Source organism: Amblyomma americanum, chromosome 4, assembly GCF_052857255.1.
Source record: "Amblyomma americanum isolate KBUSLIRL-KWMA chromosome 4, ASM5285725v1, whole genome shotgun sequence".
In the NCBI taxonomy this organism is placed as follows: Eukaryota; Metazoa; Arthropoda; class Arachnida; order Ixodida; family Ixodidae; genus Amblyomma; species Amblyomma americanum.
In genome coordinates this window covers 216,066,078-216,086,955 of record NC_135500.1, presented here as the reverse complement: position 1 = coordinate 216,086,955, position 20,878 = coordinate 216,066,078, and the positions used below count along the sequence as shown (strand labels likewise).

Here is a 20,878-nt window from a genome sequence, read left to right as displayed (position 1 = left end):
GTTTTCTCATGCGCATTTTCCCATGGCCGTTGCCCAATGTACGTTGACTATGTCCGTTTCCCCATGTCTGTTGTTTCCAAGCGGTTGCCGCTGTACGTGGACGTGGATAAATAAGATCGTGTTAAAGCTGGACACAGGTGGCAGGGTTGTACCACGCACACAAGATGTGACGATGGCAAGCGCCTGAAGGAGCCATCGAGCTAGAAATCCGTGGCGACGCGGGCAACTTCTCCATTTGTCGAGGATGCTGGCTGCGTTAAGTTCAAGTTGGCTCCGTTCTATGCAATTCTGCTCTTTTCGGTCAATTTATCTCGTACGATTTACTGTACAATGTTTTCTCGAGTTCTGAACTGTTCTCCGCGGCCATTTACTGTGAGATTGCGAATCCTATTCTGTTGTGTTTTTTTTTTTGCACTAATATGCTAATATTTCCTGCTATTCTCTGTTTTTCCTTCTATTATCTCCTGTTCTGTTTATGATTGCACTGCTTAACTCTGTTTCGATCCGTTCTGCTGTTTCCAGCCCTGTTGAGGTACTTTCCTCCTCCACCACTCGTGACTCGGCTTCTAAATTTCTAATCAGTTCTTTGCCGCATTCTCCACGACGCTTTGTTCTTTTTTTATGGCCAGAGTAACGAAGTTTAATTACGTAATGGCAGGTTAGCTCGTGCTTCACGTTGCTTTAATTAAACTGGGTGTATCGCAGCTATCAACTGCTTTCGGGCTTCCTAGACAAGCTCATATCGCACCTTTAATCATTAAAATGATGATTTCTTGCATATGTCAATTCAGTCTTTATGTAATACCCCCAATATAAGGGTATTTAAGGAAATACGAGTGTGGTCACTGAAGGCAATGACAGCGTCATAAAGACGGAGTTAATTTGCTTACAAGTGAAAATATTGGGAGGCTTTAACAATCAAACTGAGATCTGGTATCAGCAATGACTGCTGTCATGACAGTCGATTACAATCTTCCTTCTGTACAGTGCCGTCGGGATATGTCACCCCGACACAACCTCACCAAAATGTCTATAGGCATCCGAAACCAAGTTGCGGCGCGAAGCTATTGACCCTGAAAAGGCAGCGGCAAAAACAGCAACTTTACTAAACGAGCCCGGAGACAGTATACTGAAACTTTATTTACGCCTGTAAGTACAGCTTCCGCAAATATTTGAGCGAAGAAATTAAGTATACATATTAGTTTGATGTATTGAAGAGAAACTCCCAGTGGAGGGTAAATTTCAATTTGGTTGTAATAACTCATGAGAAAGCTGCATAGCTTTCTTTTGCAGTCATTTGGCTGCACTCAGGTGAGTAGCTACTCCCTAATAGGTCCAGGTATGTACGCACGTGACACGTATTGCCGGGCGCAGGATATAAGACCCCAATAGCAATCGGCTGGGAGGGCTGCTACACAGAGAAGAGAGGAGCATATGGGCGTAGCGTCTAGGTTTCACGGACTATGCTTATGTGCAAGTTCTGCCGTGTAGATATGCGAGTCACGCAGGCGCAGCTGCGTATGCTGTTGAGAGTCATTCGCTCCGTAATGCCCACTGATGCGCCTTATACAAGTGTGATTCGGTGCATGCATCAAACACAGAACGCACACTTAAAATATTGCGGGAACGTGTTGCATATGCAGTGTGACCTACAACTACTTGTGTGGAGCTCTGATACATGAATGATCTCGTTAAGTGCTCGTATCGTAGGTCCATCAGAAAGCGAGACAAGGGTGCCCTCACAGGTGTGGTCAGCGTCGTTGGACGTACAGCATCCTGGCGCGCGCCAGCTCGGCCAGGAAGGCGCAAAAGGCAAGGCAGCACATGAATCCCCAGAGCATAAAGAACGGCACGACGTCTTCGAGGCGGATGCTTTTCACCAGGGTGTCGTCCGACTGGATGCAGCGCTGCCAGTGACCCTGGCTGTCGTCCATCCACTTGGTGAACAGACCGCTTTCGTAGAGCTGCTGGAACCTGCGACGATCCCGCGGCTTACGTCACCGTGCGAATGTCTTCATTAAGTGAGTGTGCTGCACAAACTACAGACAGGATGCCTGACCTTGCAATGGTACACAAAATCATTACCGCCATCACGTGGCCGGGAAAGCATCTGCGGGGTTTGCGCGGAAGGTTTGCGCGGAACTATGTTCAGGAGCGTGAACAAAGCGCAATGTTTCCAGTAAACCGATTCGCAGAAATGACAATAGTCATGCAGCCGCAAGCGATCTTGCACTAGCGCACGAATCTTTGTGGCAAGTGCGCTGTGGTCTTTGTTGACTGCGCGCCCCTTTTCGAGCTCCTGATATGCAGCTTCTCTCATCTCCCCCTGAGCACAGAAAATAAATGAAATGAAATGAAATCTGAGCATGTAGCAAAGTCAAAATCGTACCGCAGTGTGTCGCTAGAATGCCAATCTGCTGCTTAGTTTTCTTGCAATTCATATACAGGGTGTTTCACCTAAGACTTTGCATAATTTTTAGAACTCAGCTTTTTGAGTTAGAAGCGCACTTTTTTCGGCATAGTATTGTCAGCGGTTTAGTACATCAGAATACAGTTAAGACGTAATTAGCAGGCTGGTTAACTAATACTAAATAGTTACCATTTAACTATTACTGTTAGGCTTCAGGGTTTTTAATATGCGCGCAGCCCACCTTAAATAAAATCCATATCAGTTTTAGAATTTCGAAAACACCGTTACCCTCGGCGCTGTGACCCAACAAATTCTGGCTATTTCGACGAGTTACGCGCACTGGAGAGGTTGCTTTGCATGCAAGCTTCTCGAACGCGCATGTATTTTGGTGCGATGTAGCCAACATCTGCTACAATATGTTCAGGGCAGCATTGACCACTTCGGTGTTGTCACCTTCCAAAATGATGCAGGAGTCTCTTGCGGGAGCTCTTTAGAACTTTTACAATTTTATCTAAAAAACACCTTTATAACCTGGAATAACGAACCCATCCTACAAAAGGAAGGTGTGTGTATTGGCTTCTGCATAGCACCTGTGTTTAGTTATTTGTTTCTAAGCTACCATGACAGAGCGCTCCTGCGTCACTTTGAGGGCTGAAATGTTTTTAAGGTTTCGATAGATTTGTTGATTTTTTTAGTGTTTATTGACCGAGATCGAAACTCCCTTCAACAGGAAGCTAGCAAAATATTAGCAGCCTTCCAGAATAATCTCAGCTCACTAAAACTAAACTATGAACCGCCACCTGACGGGGAAATCCGCTTTCTTGACATTAACTTTCCACTTACCGACAACCACGTTTGCTGGGGCTAGCAGCAGTATTATAAGCCCCTCTTAGCTTTTCGATCCGCCACCTCTAAGCTCGTAAAGTGTGGGTGATTGCACTATGCTTCAAAAACGCTGTGACAAAATCTTGCCACCATTGCATGCCTCGTAGTTTCCACTAACAAGTGAAGTGGTAATGCGCCGCTGGCTACCCTGTTCCACTTCAGGTCTCGGTAGCAGAGAGCCTTACCGCTCGTGAAGGAAACGCACAGACGACCTGGTTTGGTCTATGAGGGTTTAACGTCCCAAAGCGACTCAGGCTATGAGAGACGCCGTAGTGGAGGGCTCCGGAAATTTCGCCCACCTGGGGTTCTTTTACGTGCACTGACATCGCACAGTACACGGGCCTCTAGAATTTCGCCTCCATCGAAATTCGACCGCCGCGGCCGGGATCGAACCCACGTCTTTCGGGTCAGCAGCTGAGCGCCATAACCACTGAGCCACCGCGGCGGCGCACAGACGACCTGTGAAAAGAAGAAAGTGGCTGCGCTCCCTTACGTGCACAGCGTTTGTAGTTTGCTCGATAGCGTGGAGAAACTATCGAGCAACTGCCTACATCTCCGGTGGTCGTCATACGCACGACCCTTACGCCATCTAGTAACTTCACCGCTTTCGGAGGCAAAGATATATACTTGACCGTACCGTTGGTGTTCGATAGTGCGCGAAGCTATTTTGCGGCCGCTGCTGTTTAGTCAACAGACCTCGGGGCTGTGTACATAGACGCCATACGAATCGTCCTGTGCATTCCCTTTATCAGTGTTCCTGTTCCCATCGCTCCTTCCCATCTTTTCACCCCTTCATTCTTCTTCCCGCAGAACAGGGCAGCCAATTCGGTATGGTTTCTAGCTTACATAACTTCCTTTGCCGTTCTGAGATTCACCATCCCCGGACGCGGCAGCGGCTCAGCGGTCATGCATGGTACTCGGCTGGTAACCCGAAAGACGCGGGTTCCATCTCGGCTGCGGCGGAAGCATTTCGATGGAGGCAAAATGCGCGAGGCCCGTGTACTGTGCGATGTCGGTGCACGTTGAAGACCACGAGGTGGCCGAAACCATCCAGAGACCTCCACCACGGCGTCCCTCATAGCGTGAGTGGCTTTGGGACGTTCAACCGCATAAACCACAAAGTATTTGTAACTCCCAAACAAAGCTTAGCGACAGCACTCGCCTGACGTATATTTTCCGAAAGATCTCTCCGTCGAGGAGAGGGGAAAAGGCGTAGCCAAACGGAGACTGCTCGAGCGGGTGCCTGGCCACGACGAAAGTGCGCACGTTGTGGCGCTCGCAGTAGGCGGCCATGTTGACGAGTATGGAGCCGTGATCGGTGATGATCACTGCTCGGCGCTCAGCAACCTTGGCCAGCCTTGAGTCCGAAAAGATCTCGTGCATCGGGAACATGGCCTTTCGATGGCGCGACAGCGCCCACACATTTTTCACCGCCTCCGAGTTGGTGTGCTGCGTGCCGCAAGGACATGAAAATGGTCAGACCCGAGAAAAAGAACGTTAAAAGCGTTTCATATTTAAGCATTGGTGTTATGGGTAGTGCAGCAGCGTGAAAAGCATGCCCTTCCGAAGTTCGAAAGCCCTGCGGGATACAGAGCTGAGAAACCCAGATGTCACTGACAGTGACATCATCGCCTATGCTGACGCTCGATGTGGAAGGGCACGACTTAGCATGGCGCGTCTTGGTGTTAAAGGCATAGAAAAAAATTAGCGAAAAGAAAGCCAATAAAATCGTAGGCTTTTCCTCTCTGTTTGCCTTTGCTGCTTTTCTCATTTTTTTCATCATGACCACGAACGTCCGTACTCTACTATTACACTGACCAAACAATGGTCCTTAGCGGCTTCCCTCCTCTCTTGAGGCTCATCCTACAACGAGGCTCAGCGCCAAACAATGCGCCCAGGTTTGCTGGCGTAAATAGAACCGCGCTACAGCAACTGCTCCAAAGGTAGGACGCGTGAAGACCACAGAGCTTTCTATACCGCCGCGCGCGCCTCCTTTGCGCACCGCACAATGTGGCGCTTTAGCCCGTCATGCATTATTATAGCAGTTACTTCTCATTGTACCTCTGCAAATATTTCATAGTATGTTCCCGTCGGGATGACAGGTGTGAGGTATGGTCTCTCGGCAACGTCTTCTATGCTGTCCACATCCGGTTCGAAGTTCGCCACAGCTTGCTGAGACTTCAGTAGGCTGGCGAACGAGTTGGCCAGCACGACGACAGTCATCAACCACACGGCGAGTAGCACCTGCTGGGACACGCGGCCGTAGCGTCTTGGACAGCCTGAAACAGTGCACGTTAGCGATGAAGCCGCGTCATACCACAGTTGCGACGTCGGTGTGTACTCAGTGTGTATTCAACTCGCAAATTTTCAGCTCCTTTAAGCTCTCTCACAACAACTGGTCCTTCGAACACGACTGATCCGTGGAATATTTAGCCGCTCCGCGACCCTCAATGCCTAGCACTTATTTATTGGCGAGATTCTTATGGCGCTCATGGTTGAGTCTTCAGAACGAGAAGAGCTCTGCTCAGTCAGTGGTGCACAAGTTCACTGGTTCTATCGCTTGAACGCTAGTGAAAAACGTCGTCCTTAGTGAGTAGAAAAATAATTTATTGGAGTTACCTGTTATTTTTGTTGTTTATTTCTGTGCACCGCTCTTTACGCCTGAAATGTTTGCTATTGTACCGTTGGCCTGTTACACAGAAATACTTCTTTAGGCTCAGGAGTTTGTACAAGATTCGGTAGCACATTTAAATCGCCTGTACCTACATATAGCAATGCACCCGTGTTTCTTGCGATGAACGTGATTCGTCAAGGCTAGTGGGTCTAGAGACATGTGAAGGTGGTGCGAGACTTCGGATTTGTCGCGATCTGGTCATTCGTACTATCCTTTATAGCATAAACACCAAAAATTAGCCTTGTGTCTAAAACTTGAAAGACAGCTTCACGGACTACTTCAGAAAAAGCTTGCAGGACGGTTACCAACGTGTAACGCGAGATTCAGCGACAGCTGTTGAGGTATTTTTATTTTGCGATGTATTGAGAGTTTGAGAGTAGCATGTATATGTACAGTTATAGACCACTCTTTTTATTTTTCCCGCATGCTCTCTTCTCAAGAAGCACTTCTCTCCCAGTCCTTGATAGTAATGAAGGAAGCCTTGGAATCTAATAAGTGGTGTGTACGAGGTGTTAGGCCAATGCCTGATTCTGGAAGACGAAGTCTATGCTTGTGTTTAGGGAGGCTGTCCAGCAGTGAGAGAAGTTACGAGGGAGAGGAACTAAGCTGTCCCATGTGACATCACTTGGCTCGAACCACTCAGCGTGATGCGTTCCCATGGTACGTTCCAGAGACATCATTAGTGACGCCATTGCCAGCATCCTCCTCCTTCAACGGTAACTACCACGGTTGCTACCCTCCGGTTACGCCGACTACTACTACTACTACTGCTATAACGCCGACGCTCAACCCAGGGAACGGGCCTTCATCAGTTGTCGCTGTAAAACTGCAGTCCTGTGGGACATGCGATGGACATGGGCCAGATTTCACACTCGATTTGCACCTGGTGAAATTTCTCTGGCGCGCTTCGCTCCACTTCGTTGAAAAATTGAATGGTGATTACACAACAGATAATAATCCCCCTCTCCCTTGCCACATTCCCTCCTCCCCTCCCGCCCCCCGGCAGCACGGACGCGGAATGACTTCTAGCACAGCCGTTCCCTTTCCAAAAGCCTTCGCTCCATTTGTTTTGGGAAAGTTAACGCAAGACACGGTGTTGTCTGTACGGGGTGGTCACGTGACTGCGTTCTTGTTTGTTTGTATGCTGCGCTGGTGCTCGTGCGATGGGCCCACCCTGTCACTCTTGACTGCGCAGACTCTTTTAGTGTGCTAGCACTAAGACTTCCAGCATAGAAAAAACCAGTTGTCTTGTTCTTCTCTGAAGCCTATCTACACAGGCCTGCAGAAATAAAAGTAATAAACATCGCTGCAATTGGGCTTCAAACCCGCGGCGGTGTAAAAAAAATAAGCTTCGCAGACCACAGGACGAGAGCACTATGCTATCGCCGCAACTTTTTTCTTTGTTGCATAGTTAAACTGTCGAAAAGGAAAATTGGAATATGCTCTAGCTACAAAACACCGGGCTGCATAATATGAGCCCGCCATTCCCCCGCACGCCCCCACCATCCCAAGCATCAAAATTCTGGGAGGCACACACATGCATCTATATGGGAGAGCCAGCTAAGCGGCTTTTCCACGGCACCATGTACTCCCCGCACCAAAGCGCACTGCCACGTAACAAAGACTTCGATTACCGTGGTGATTCGGCGTGGTGGTTCATCATACGGCTCTTCCAGAGACTACATAGTCTCAACACAATAGGCACAACATAGTTTTTATCAAGAGGCAGAAAACTGATACTGTAGGGCGTGATTTAAATGTCCTTCTTAAGCGTTCACTCTAATATCTCCAAGAAGAACATAGCATCACTGCACAGAATAAAACAATGGTCAATAGCCTCGGGAGTATTGCACAGGTGGCGCTTTATACTGCACACATCGTTGGTGCTATCGCCATAACCTAACACATCTCGTGCTTAACTGACACTCTCTCGCACTGTGCATTGCATGTCGTCCTCTTCATCAACTTTCATCTGTGAAGGTCGACGGCCTCCCAGTACCGGAGGTGCCGAAACTCCGCATTCTGGGAATGTTCATCCAAAGCAACGGCCTCAATACAGAGACCGTCTCCAAACTCGCGGTCATGACACATCAAACCATCAAGCTAATCAAAAGAATAGCAAACAAGCACCGAGGCATGCGAGAACACGACCTCAAGTGGTTAATGCAAGCATTCGTGATTAGCAGAATGGTATATTCACTCCCCTATCTTCACCTCACAAAAGCAGAAACAGACAGAGTAAACTCGCTAATTAGACAGGCCTACAAATCGGCCCTAAATCTCCCACAAGGGACCTCAAACAACAGACTCCTCAGCATGGGGGTCCACAACACTCTACAAGAACTGACTGAAGCCCACCGCACAGCACAGTTGGACAGACTATCCTCCACAAACACGGGCAGACACATTCTAGCCGCATTAAATATTCAACCAACCGGTCCCCCTCCGGACAACACCCATAGCATTCCTAAACAAATCAAGGAAAAGCTAATCGTTCACCCACTACCAAGAACGTACACCTAACCCAATACCGGGAATGGCGCGAAACACGCACCAAAGCCCTGTATAAAAAACACGCGGACAACGAAGCTGAAGTCTACGTAGACGCGGAAGAATATCCATGCAACCCAGCCTACGCCCTAAGCGTGGTGTGAGACGACCTCAAACGCAAGGCTTCGGGCTCGATAAGGGCAACCACCGCCCTCGAAGCGGAAGAGGCGGCCATAGCATCTTCCACTGCCACACTCATAATGAGCGACTCCAAAACCGCAATCAGGAATTTCGCAAAGGGACAGGTCCATTCTGCCACCTACAAAACTCTCCAATCAAGCTCCCACGACCCCAGATCAATTCAACTAGTTTGGGTGCCAGCCCACGCAGGCAACCCCGGAAACGAGGAGGCGCACTCTATTGCTCGAGCGTACGTCAACCGAGCAGGCCAAACACTCGAGAGGTATTGCGCGCGGGACAGACTAATCACCTACAATGAAATCACGCTACGGTATAGAGAGGAAAGGCTCACATATCCGCCACCACACCACACCCTCACGAATGAACAACAGACTATATGGAGACAACTCCAGTCCAGAACGTTTCCTTCACCGGCCTATCTGGCACTAACACACCCGGTTCAATACAAGCCCGAATGCTCTCTCTGTGGGGCTCCGAGAGCTAACTTCAAACACATACTATTCATATGCCGAGAACTCCAACCCCCCTCTCGCTGGAACCTCACAGACCTAGCAGGTTGGGAGATCGCGGTCTCCAGCTCAGAGCCGGCCTCACATAAGAGGCTGGTGGAATGGGCAGAGGTCGCCAGAAATCATGGACTGATGGCCGCCAACCGGGATTAAAAACCAAACCAACCAAACCTTCCCTACCGCCTTCCCTTACTTGGTTCACCAATAAAGTTTTTACCTACCTACCTTCATCTGTGCGCAATGGATCGAGAACACGCCGCTTTCGAGTGCCCTCTAAGCGCTAAGCGGTCCCAAAGTTCCATAGTGCGCTACCACTAAGGTTCCCGATCACCGATTTCGCCTGCCTTTGCCTGACCTTGAGAAAAGACAGCCTCGAACCGAAAAAGAAATGAAACGCGACGTGCTAGCCCGCATACTTCGCATCTGGCGAAGTGAGCTAAATTTGCTGTTATCTTTTGGCGCCTATACGACGACGACAAACACGCCTTGCCCGTAAACCTTCGCATTAGCCGCTAGCGCCATGCAATGTGAACGCCTCAGTCAGAGATCGAACGCTGATCAGTGAGCGAGCTTGTAGAGTCCGACTGCGGGAAATTCCTGATTACCCCCCCCCCTCTCTCTCCGCCCGTTTACGTGCCCTGGTATAGAGTAGCCTCGGACATGGGTCTAATACTTATATTACTTTCGGAGAGCAGAAGGCCCAGCAGGTCCCAGCCGAAGGCGTAGGCTTTCCGAAAAAGTTGCCCAGTCTTCCTGCAATGCGCAGATGATGGCATCCATTCGCCCACAGCCAGCAGACAGGAGATGATGACAAGGAAGACGACGATCAGGAGCCACACCTGGGGGGGGGGGGGGGGGGCAACGGCTTACGTAACCTGGTCAATCCCCCGCCGTGGGTATACACGCCATTTCAACAGAGGCCGACAACAACGACTGCTGGCGTCTCTAAACAGATTCAGCAACAAATCGACTGCGATGAAACGCTATTGATTCGCGTGTCTATAAGGCTCTAGCTGGTTGTTACATTGGCGCACAAATATGCGACAACTGTGTCACAGCGGGAAGCAATTTCGCACCGTCTGCCACCGCCTTGTATGCGTAATTACACGGACTGAGTTTGACACCTGGAAGCGACATATCAGAACGCGGGGGCGTTGAGATAACCCTAGCGAATTAAATATTCTAGGAATGCGGAAGTTTACAATATCAAAATTCGTGATAACAGCAGTGCCTGTAAAGTTGATCATTTGTGTTATTTAATTAGGAAACTGATGGCGACAATTATGCTCTCGCCTTGTGTCCGTCTGGTCGCCTTACCTGCGTGTAAAAACAAATTTTGTGCATTAGCATTACTATTTTTTTTTAAACGCGAATGCCCAATATTCAGGACGTTCTGTTTCGTTGATCTGTGAAAAATAAAGGCAACTTGTGGTGGTCCAAAATCATTAACACTACGCACACAGTTTTGTGCATGCAATAAATCAATTGCAAAACTGAAACTTATTCCATAGCTTTCCCATATTATGCATTATGCCTTTAGGTTACCTTTCGCACTGACTGACCTTAAAGCAGGTCTCCTGCGACTCTGGCAGCCGATACTCTGATATTTCTTTTATCAATATGCTGCAAAATTCTTTGCGCAGTAATATGAGGGCGGTACCTTTTTCTGAGCATAAACAACAACTTTATTTGCATTTGTGCTGTCTGCACTGCACATGACACATCGGCTATACCGGTGTTAAATGGAGCGCAACTAACAAACAAAAAGTTTGCTTTCGAAGCTTATAATTACACCTGCCTTCCTGCCATCCCACTTGACATCGTCGCATGCAACGTGAAAATATATGTCGTAACGCTTTTGCCATTGAACAAATGCTGAAGGGGCGGGCTCAAGCATGTTACGAAGTGCTCGTATACGTGATCCACGGTCCTTGGTTCACTCTTTATAGCTGGCTGTCACCAACTGTGAGACAGTTGAACTACAGCTACGGATCCTTTCACCCCAAATTATTTCTCGTTCCGCTTCTGTGTGCTTGGGCGGAAATCATTTATTCCTCAGGTGCAGAATATAACTGGCTGTCGCAGCAGCTCACGTCATGGCTATGCCCGCACCGTGGACCTTCCTGAACAACATGAATGGTTTCACAAGGCGTTTCCGCTTTGTGTAAATGTGATAGAGCTTCAGGCTGTTGCTAACCCTTCTTTATTTTCTGTGCAGAATGATTGCTGCCACTTTGCAGGCAGCGAAAATACACATTTTTGCATTGATTTCTGAATTCTTCCTCTATTATTCTATCCATATGGTACTGTAGTGACCGCAGCATGGCCCAAATGCAGATCACGATTTCTGCGATCATAGTTTTATTCTGGCAGGATAGTCTGTCTTTCTATGCGTAAATGTTACTATCTGTGATTGCGCAACATGTTTATTTGGCTTCTTTGACATATTATGTAGAGGAATTTTAATTATGTATGGAGATTTATTAGAAAATGTACGTATGTTTAAATATCTTCTTGCCGTGTTCTGCGTATACATGCAGTGAACTTTGTTTCCAGCGACGCTTTTCTGCCCTTTCTCAAACTGTATCTTCGCTCTTGTGATATTCCAGTGTAGCTTCGCATTTCTAATACATATTTTGCAGAACTCCTGCTTTTTATATGTGCTCTCTGTTGCGACTACAATGTCGGTGCAATTACTTACAATACTCGACCGGTGACAGCTGCGCCCGCGCAGTACATTGGAACGAAGGACAGCGTCACTGAGATTTTTTCCTGGCCATTGCATACGTACAAAATTGTAAACAAGGTTCTTGAATGACAAAGACTCGTTAAAATATTTGTCCTCAACTTGATTATTCATATCAGGGACATGCACTACATTGCTACTTTCCAAATGATATAATTCTAAAATTCATGAGACATTTTCATAACTTACTAAATAGACAATAAAATGGAAGCATTGATATCAGTTATTTCTGCCACAGTTTTGGGACAAAATTATGTTCTTTTATGAAAAATACATATTTTACTTGTCTTGGCAGCGCGTAGCGTTCAAGAATTTGTTTGCAGCATCTAATACGCAACAGCAATGGAAATGCAATTATGATTAATTTATTTGATCCCTCTACAAATTCTATAAGGAGGAGGCCGGGCTGCAACATGAGCCCCCTCGAACAAAATTTCTGGATATGCCCCTGGTCATGAGCTGCGCGCGGCACTCCTCGAAACGAGATTAAGACATGGCGCCATACATAAACCTTGTCTGTGATTCAGCCTGCCGTTCAAGCTCATACCTCGATGTCAAAGGCGCGGATGTAGTCGAATGCATCGAAGCGAGGCGGAGGCGAGCTTGAGAGGATGGTGAAAGCGATGGCGTCCAGGCAGGGACCATAGCGGACCACCCCGTGCCGTTCGTGATTGATGGTCATGAGTGAAATGGCAGCGTCGGCCTCCTGCGTGAAATACGACTCCCCCAGTGTGAAGCGTTGGCGGATAAGGCAGTGCATGAGTCGGGCCCGGATGGATGAAACAAAATTCCCCTTCAACTTAGATGGTTAATTCTAGGAAACTGCGGGGCCGTTGCCAAGAATTCGCAAGGTATAAATAATAGGACGTCTTTAAAGGAAGAATTTAACTTACTGTATTATCCACTTTCTTAAGACAAAGTACTAAACGAAATTGAAGTAGACCTGTTGGAGCGCGCTGCATTTTGTCTAGAAAAACTGCAATTAAAAGACATAAGTATACGTGGACACGTAACTGAGGTAAAAAGTCGTAATAAAATGCAAACCCCTCTTTCCTCTTTAATCACCATGTCGTATAGAAGGCACGCGACCCGCACTCGAAACCCGCGAAAACTCTTCGTGCAGCATTTTCAGAAACGACTGTACGCTCTAGCTGGATGCCTTTCAAGCATTTTTGTTCTCTTCATCAACGACTTAAACAAGCGGCATGTCCGCGCCGAAACAACTCATTTTATGATCTACTCATCTACTCGTTCTATGATGGAACTTGCAATGCAATACAGAGCTGCGGGCATCTTATTCATTCTTCTCCTTCGTAACAGGGCTACCAACGACAGTATTCCTTCCCTTGCTAAGGTAACAACCTATGGGCCTGAAACTCTGCTACCCCTTGCCTGGCATAACTTTTTGCTGTCGCAGCTAAGAATGGTGTCAGCCGGTCCCCGACTTCGAATTCGCAGAGATACACACGCATACCTCTGGTGCGGCAGAAATATTTTCCAGAGTGGCGATGGCAGAAATATGCGTGGTTTGAGATTGATGAAGATGGGCTGATAAGCGTGTTTCATATGGAGCTTGCATTATTAAGAGGGCGGAGAAGAGTGCTCCCACCTTTCATTCACACTCCGGAGATAACGCCCCCCTCTGTTCGCAAGCATTACTTGCAACTCGCCAGCATCTCAGCCATAAGATCATTTGCTGACCAACGTGCAGTTTTTTAGTGAGGATTCATTTACATGTCGTTCGCTCTTGTCGGAGCTGCCAAAAAACCTCCAAGAGGCTCTTGCGATACTTCTTCTACATCCTTGCGATCATTGAAACCCGCGAAAGCGCTTCGTGCAGCATTTTCAGGAACGACTATACGCTCCAGCTGGCTGCTTTTCAAGCATATTCGTTCCCTCCCGAACCATTACTTCGTGCAGATTTTGTTTCGCTTTAATGGAAAGTACAGCCGTTCCGCATCCCAGCTCGGTCTTACCCCTCTCGTGATGAAACCGATCATCCCTGTCCACGACCCATTGGGCTGGCGCACGCCGTAGTTGATTGCCTCCGTCAGAGTGTAGCTGCGAGAGAGACGAACAAGACAGTATGTTCACAGAGGCATTGAAAGCACGGACAGAACGCTGTCTCGAGCCGAACAGTGGGCTTGTCTCCGTGAGGCACCTCCATTCTTGCGGTTTCAAAAATGGGTATTCACAGTGAAGTCAGCGATTATTCGTGTTTAATGAGAAGCGGTGCTAGGGCGCACAGAACTCGGTGACTGTATCCTGTTCACACTGAAAGTTGTAGAAGTTCGCTCATGCCAATGGCGCCACCTGTCGGCAATAAATTTTATACAGTTATTTTTGCTGTCGAATAAGAATGCGACACTTGAAGTCACGTGATCAAGAACGGTCTGAGCCGGGCCTGAGGGTAAGTGGTCAAAATGGCCTGGGGTGCACGGCTATCACTGTCCCTTCCGATCGCAGAGCGGGGCGAAAAGTTGGTGGGTTTATAACTAAAGTTTGTTTTTACTTTTATTAGAGTTGTCGTCAGACCAAGCTCCACCAATGGTTTGGTTTATGGCTTATGATATTTGGCGTCCCAAAACGACTCAGGCTATGAGGGACGCCGTAGTGAAGGGCTCCGGAAATGTCGACCACCTGGGGTTCTTTAACGTGCACTGACATCGAAACTCCACCAATGTTCGGTGCCACGAAATTCGTTGATTTGGTCGGAAGACATCGCGTCATGTGACCTCGTGACGCCATCGCAGCCTGCCCACCGTGACAGGTGGCACTTAAATGATTGGTCGAAAGAGATCGCGTTAACTTGTGACGTCATCGCAGCCTGCCCACCGGTGTGAGGGCGACCTAGTTTTTAATGCCAAAAACATTAGATGGCTTTGTTGACGCCGAAAGTGTCCGCAAAATGTGGCGCCGGAAGTTGGTCCCCTGCGACGTCACTAGAATGCGACGTCATGATGTAAGTCATGAGACATAATAAAAATAACAAAAGAAAATTGGGATCTAGGTGGGAATCGAACCTGCCGCCGGCGTGCGAGATGATGCGACAAGAGAGAGCGTTGTTGGGCGAATCATTCAGACATTTCAACAAAGGTCACTGCGCAAGCCGCCGCGGTAGCTCAGTGGTTATGGCGCTCGGTTGCTAACCCGAAAGACGCGGGCTCGATCCCCGCCGCGGCGGTCGAATTTCGATGGAGGCGGAATGCTAGAGGCTCATGTCCTGTGCGATATCAGTGCACGTTAAACAACCCCCAGGCGGTCGAAATTACCGGAGCCCTACACTACGGCGTCCCTCATAGCCTGAGTCGCTTTGGGGTGTTCCGCACCCATTAACACACAGACAAGGACGAGAAGGACGCTTGTTGAGTTAACCTCCCGCCCTTGTCTGTGCGCGCAGTACCCTTCGTTGAAACGTTACAGATAACGCAAAATTTAGAGTGTGTTTACGTCACACCCGAGCTGACTCACAATCACTGCCACGTGCACAAGAGAGAGAGGAGAAATGGTGGAAAGAGCGTCCTCCGAAGCGACGGCGCTGGTTTGTGCAACAAATATCGCAGGTGCAGACGAAATCCCAGCGATGTCCTCACTGGTTGACCTCATGTAGTGGCATTATTACCAAATACAGTCACCGAAATTTTGAGCAACCGTTCGTCGAGCAGCATTGTGGTGTCATATCATTTCTCTTTGCATATAGCTTACATGTTTTAGTAAAGTTGGAAGCTAGCTTCGGCAGGGATGCGGACCAATGATATATGCACCTTCAGTTGCATGCTTTAAGGCGCGATTGAGGTGCTCACCGAGGTGTCTAGATTTGAGTGTTACTGCGCCCTTTCCTTTGCTCAAAAACATTTCCTTTCCTCAAAGCACATACTTTCGCATTCCTTTACGTAAGTAGGCATAAGTTTCCTCAGAATTTTTTCAATCTGACCTCCAACACTTCACCTTCAATATTCATCAGAATCTTCTTTTAATAATCCTGGTTTCACTGAAGAGTCAATCAATATATGCATTGTTCCACTTCCCACATCACAGGCGTCGGTTTGCGTCAAGCGATGATGAAAAAACGAAACATTTCGACGGGCTGTTTGCTTATCGGCGCCGGCAAACTGCTGAAGCGCGGGAGGTTAATTGACGGTTTAAGTAACGCAGTTCTCGCGTGGTGACACTAACTGCATCGGCCGTTTAGCGCTGCCCATTTATTCGATGCCTCATGCGGCACGAAGGCTCACCGACACTCTCCTAAATTTATAGCGCCCATTCAAAAATTTCCGTCAAGTAATGCGCTTCACTTTGTTATATGTCCAGTTACAGGCCACGTAACTGAGCCAATCAGAGGCGCAGAATCAGATGCAGCCGGTTAGTGACGGCGTCAACCGAGCAACCTGGCGATGGTTTACAGTCTATGCCAGCAGCTGCTTACAGCACTGGGAAAGATGCGCGACGCCTCATGCAGAGGAAATCGGTGAGCTTCGGCCCTCTTGAATTCAGATTAACCTGAAACTAAATCGAGATCACATCTGAGCATCAAATGTATCCTACCATTCTCCAGGCCGTGACATGAGGCTCTTTTATGAGTAAGAGTGCAAGTAGAACGATCCTGTTCATACTGAGGAACTCAAGTGGTTTCATGAGCTCAAAGTATGCCCAAACACATGGCTAGCTGGCCTCAGCCTGGCCACATGTGGCCTGTTGTACCCGTACGTATTCGAAATTCTCGGAAAGACGTCACAGGCATCTTCATGCTGAAAGAATACTAACGTGAAGTTCATGTTGGTGGCGACTGCTTCAAGCGCATTTCCTCCGGGGCCTTCCAGATGCAACTCGCCGTTCCGCCGCACACCCATCTGATAGGGGGGCCACTGAAAAAAGACGCGCGCGAAATGTGCATCAGCTACCGCGTGGCTCGAACGATGGGGTGCCGTCTTCACCGCCCTGCTGAAAAATGACCGAGCTACTCCAGAGCTTACAGCTGAGTCAGTGGTCTTGTCCAGGGAAACGGCAACACAATGCGGGTGATGCCGGCGGCGTGCTGGGCTATTCTTGAGTTGGAGGCTGAGGATGACGAGCTGTCGGAATGCCTTGAGACCATTGAGGAGAGGGAGCAAAAAGAGGAGCGCGAACGTAAAGAGCAAAAAGACGAGCGCGACCGTCAACACGCTTTGGAAATGAAGCGTCTCGAGGTAGAGATGGAACGCGCTCGTAATGGAAGTCAGGCACACGGTGCAGGAGAACGGGTATCGTTCAAAATGACTGACCTGATGCGGCCGTTTAAGCTTGGAGAGGACATTGGTTTGTTCCTGGTTAACTTTGAGCGAACGTGCGAGAAGCAGGGGTTCTCTCGGGAAACGTGGCCACAGCGCTTGCTCACTTTGTTACCCGCCGAAGCGGCCGACGTAGTCGCTCGCTTGAAGAGAGAGGAGGCAGAGGATTTCGACCAAGTTAAATCAAGTCTGCTAAAAAAGTACAGGCTGTCAGCGGAGGCGTTCCGTCGGAAGTTTCGGGAAAATGAAAAAGGCAGAAATGAGTCATATACAGAGTTTGCCTACAGGCTTATGTCAGACATGCAGGAGTGGCTCAAAGAAGAGAAAGCGTTTGGTGACCACGAGAAAATTCTGCAGTGTTTCGGGCTGGAACAGTTTTATAGTCGGTTACCTGAGAACGTGCGGTACTGGGTCTTGGATAGGCCAGACGTTAGTACAGTGGCTAAAGCCGCCGAGCTAGCCGAGAAGTTTGTGACGCGTCGGGCTCGCGGAGCTAAGGACGGTCAAAAGGGGGAATTTGGCTCCAAGTCTGAGAGGCCGAAGTTCACACCCTGGAGAGCAAGGGGGGACACACGTAGTGCGGATGCGAGTGAAAGCAGTCCGACCGAACGTAAGGAGACAGCGGCAGCCGAAGCCGAACGCAGAAAGCGGTTCGAGAGGAGGCAAGCGCGCGTGTGTTATACGTGCCAGAAGCCGGGTCACTTTTCGGCGCAGTGTCCAGAAACAAAAAGAGAAGTCGTGTGTTTGTCATTATGTAGCACTGACGAGAACATGAAGCTTCTCGAGCCTTACATGCGAGACTTCCTCGTGAACGGGAAAGAGTGCCGAGTGCTTCGTGATTCCGCAGCTACAATGGACGGTTCACCCCTCTTACGTAGAACCCGATATGTTCACGGGCGAGTGCGCATGGATCAAGCAAGCCGTGGAAGCTCACAGCGTGTGTCTGCCCGTAGCAAAAGTGCTTATTGAAGGATCTTTCGGAGCACTCGAGACGGAGGCCGTAGTGTCATCTATGCTGCCCCCCCAGTACCGGTACCTATTTTCGAACAGGTCCGATCACCTCCTGTGCGAGAAGGGGCTTTTGTTTGGTGAGGCTAGCGTTCAGGCCTTAACCAGATCGAGAGTTCGGGAGCTCGCTGCAAAGGCGGTAGTTGCGGGGCCGACGTTGTCGAACAATGAAAAAGGGTCAGAGGCGCAGCAAGCTGATATTCAGAGCACGTCCGAACTGAATAAAATTGAGCCTGTAGCGTTGAAGGCACCAGGTACTGGAGAGGAAATGCCCGACACGGGAAAGTTAGAAGAGCTTCCGGTCGAGCTTCCGGGAATAGGCTCAGTGAAGAACAGGGAAGACACTGATCAGGTCATTAGTGACTTAATCATTAATGCACCGCTGTCGGCTGAGCAGAAAACCGAACTACACCAACTCTTACAAGAGTTTCAAGGTCAGTTCTCTGAGAGGCCTGATAGGACTTCTGTCCTTACTCATGAAATTGAACTTACCTCCCCAGAGCCAGTACGATCCAAGGCGTACCGGGTGTCACCCCGCCAGCGCGATATTATGGAGGCTGAGGTAAAGAAAATGCTACAGCTCGGTGTTATTGAGGCGGGTGAGAGTGATTATACCTCCCCTTTGATTTTAGTTGAGGTACCGGGCAAGGAACCTCGTCCTTGCGTCGACTACCGCAGGCTTAATTCCATCACTAAGGATCAAATTTATCCGATCCCTAACATCGAGGAGCGCCTTGAGAAAGTTAGTAGCGCTCAGTTTATTTCCACCCTAGATCTTGTCAGGGGTTATTGGCAGGTTCCACTTACAGAAGAGGCTAGTAGGTATGCGGCGTTCATTTCACCAATGGGAACATTCCGTCCTAAAGTTTTGAGTTTTGGTTTGAAGAACGCGCCATACTGCTTTTCAAGCCTCATGGACAAAGTGTTGCGGGGACAGGAAGAATTCGCTTTACCGTATTTAGACGACGTAGCGATATTCTCCGCATCCTGGTCTGAGCATATGGCACACTTGCGGGCAGTGCTAACCCGCCTGCGCGAAGCGGGCTTGACAGTCAAGGCTCCCAAGTGCCAATTAGCACAGGCCGAGGTTGTCTACCTCGGTCACGTGATTGGACAGGGTCGTCGCCGCCCCTCTGAAATAAAGGTGGCCGCTGTGCGAGACTTCCCGCAACCGCGCACGAAGACCGATATTCGGTCGTTCTTAGGTGTCGCCGGCTACTATCAGAGGTACATCCCCAGGTACTCCGATATCGCGGCTCCCCTGACGGATGCTCTAAGAAAAACAGAGCCCCAAACAGTCGTCTGGAGCGAGACAAAGGAAAGAGCTTTTAGCGCCCTAAAGAGCGCCCTAACAAGCCAGCCTGTGCTACGATCGCCAGACTACACAAAAGGGTTCGTTGTTCAGTGCGATGCTAGTGAGCGAGGCATGGGCGTTGTACTGTGCCAACGGGAAAATGGAGAAGTGGAACACCCCGTCCTTTATGCTAGTCGTAAGCTGACCTGCCGTGAGCAGGCGTACAGCGCCACCGAGAAAGAGTGTGCGTGTCTCGTGTGGGCCGTTCAGAAATTGTCATGCTACCTAGCCGGCTCGAGGTTTATCATTGAGACGGATCACTGCCCTCTCCAATGGCTGCAGACCATCTCTCCCAAAAATGGCCGCCTCCTGCGCTGGAGCCTCGCTTTGCAACAATATTCCTTTGAGGTGCGTTACATAAAGGGGAGTCTCAACGGTAACGCCGATGGCTTAAGTCGAAGCCCCTAACGTGGGAATCCGCCTCAAAGTTGTTTGTTACTGATGTTTTCTTCCTGAGGCAGGATTTTTAACATATTGCTTTTGTTTAGTGTTTCAAAGTGATTATGTGCTTTCTAGTGCAATTTTCCAATTTGTGGACGCGTTCTGAGTGCTGCTTGACTACTGTAAGGAACTAGGCAGTAGTATAAAAGGGGAAAGAGCCTGGCAGAGCTTAGTGAGGGTTGTCTCGTGCTTGCTGACAGAGCGGTTGCGTTTCGGCGTAGTTCTAACGCTTGCTGGGAACGAGAACAAAAATGGCAACTCTCCCGAAGTCACTTTGCAGTGTCCTGTGTGATCCTGAACTTGAGAACGAGGCCTTCTCTGTGCGCTACGCTCAAGCAACGTCGAGGGACGACCGGTTTCGATTACGAGGAGGTCCATAGACCTCCTGCATGTTTGTAAACAAACGAGGTGGCGCTGCAGTCGCTAGCGAGCTCGTGGTAGGCAAAAGGTCGGGGAGTGGCGTCGGGGATAGGTGTTGAGCGCGGGTTTTCAAGGCTTGTAGGCGCGTTTCCAGTTTCTGCGAATAATAGCAGTGGTCGATGCTTCCAACTTGTAATTTGTTGAAGTACACGAGCTCGCGTTGGCCACGTGCGGCCTATAAAGAGAAATAGTTTGCCACTGTATTGCATATATGGTTAGTAGTAAACGTGTAGAAAGCGTTCCTGCCGTTTATTTATGCGCTAGGCATTGAATAAAACAAATTTTGACACTCTGCACTAGTGTCACTGCACTAGTTTTGCACTCTGCACTCTGCATTAGGACAATAGTGAGGGGAAGCGCTGGCCTTGTTTCGTCGGAGCAGACATGCGCTCATCGTCTGCTGACATACGTACGTGTCGCGCTGTGCGAAAAGTGGGGACAGCGTCGTGTCCCTGATCTCCTGTCTCGCTTAG

At 48.9% G+C, this 20,878-nt stretch overlaps 1 protein-coding gene across 1 annotated transcript; it reads right to left on the bottom strand.

Annotated features, from left to right (window-relative positions):
• Positions 1–1,750: 1,750 nt before the first annotated feature.
• LOC144130017 (putative glutamate receptor) lies at positions 1,751–20,376 on the bottom strand. The gene is made up of 8 exons (XM_077664060.1): positions 20,368–20,376; positions 16,680–16,780; positions 13,892–13,976; positions 12,463–12,621; positions 9,852–10,008; positions 5,357–5,574; positions 4,458–4,744; positions 1,751–1,974 (listed from the first exon to the last, which is right to left on the bottom strand). The coding sequence occupies exons 1-8, from the start codon at positions 20,374–20,376 to the stop codon at positions 1,752–1,754; spliced, it is 1,239 nt and encodes a 412-aa protein (XP_077520186.1). The 3' UTR covers position 1,751.
• Between the last annotated feature and the right edge of the window lie 502 nt (positions 20,377–20,878).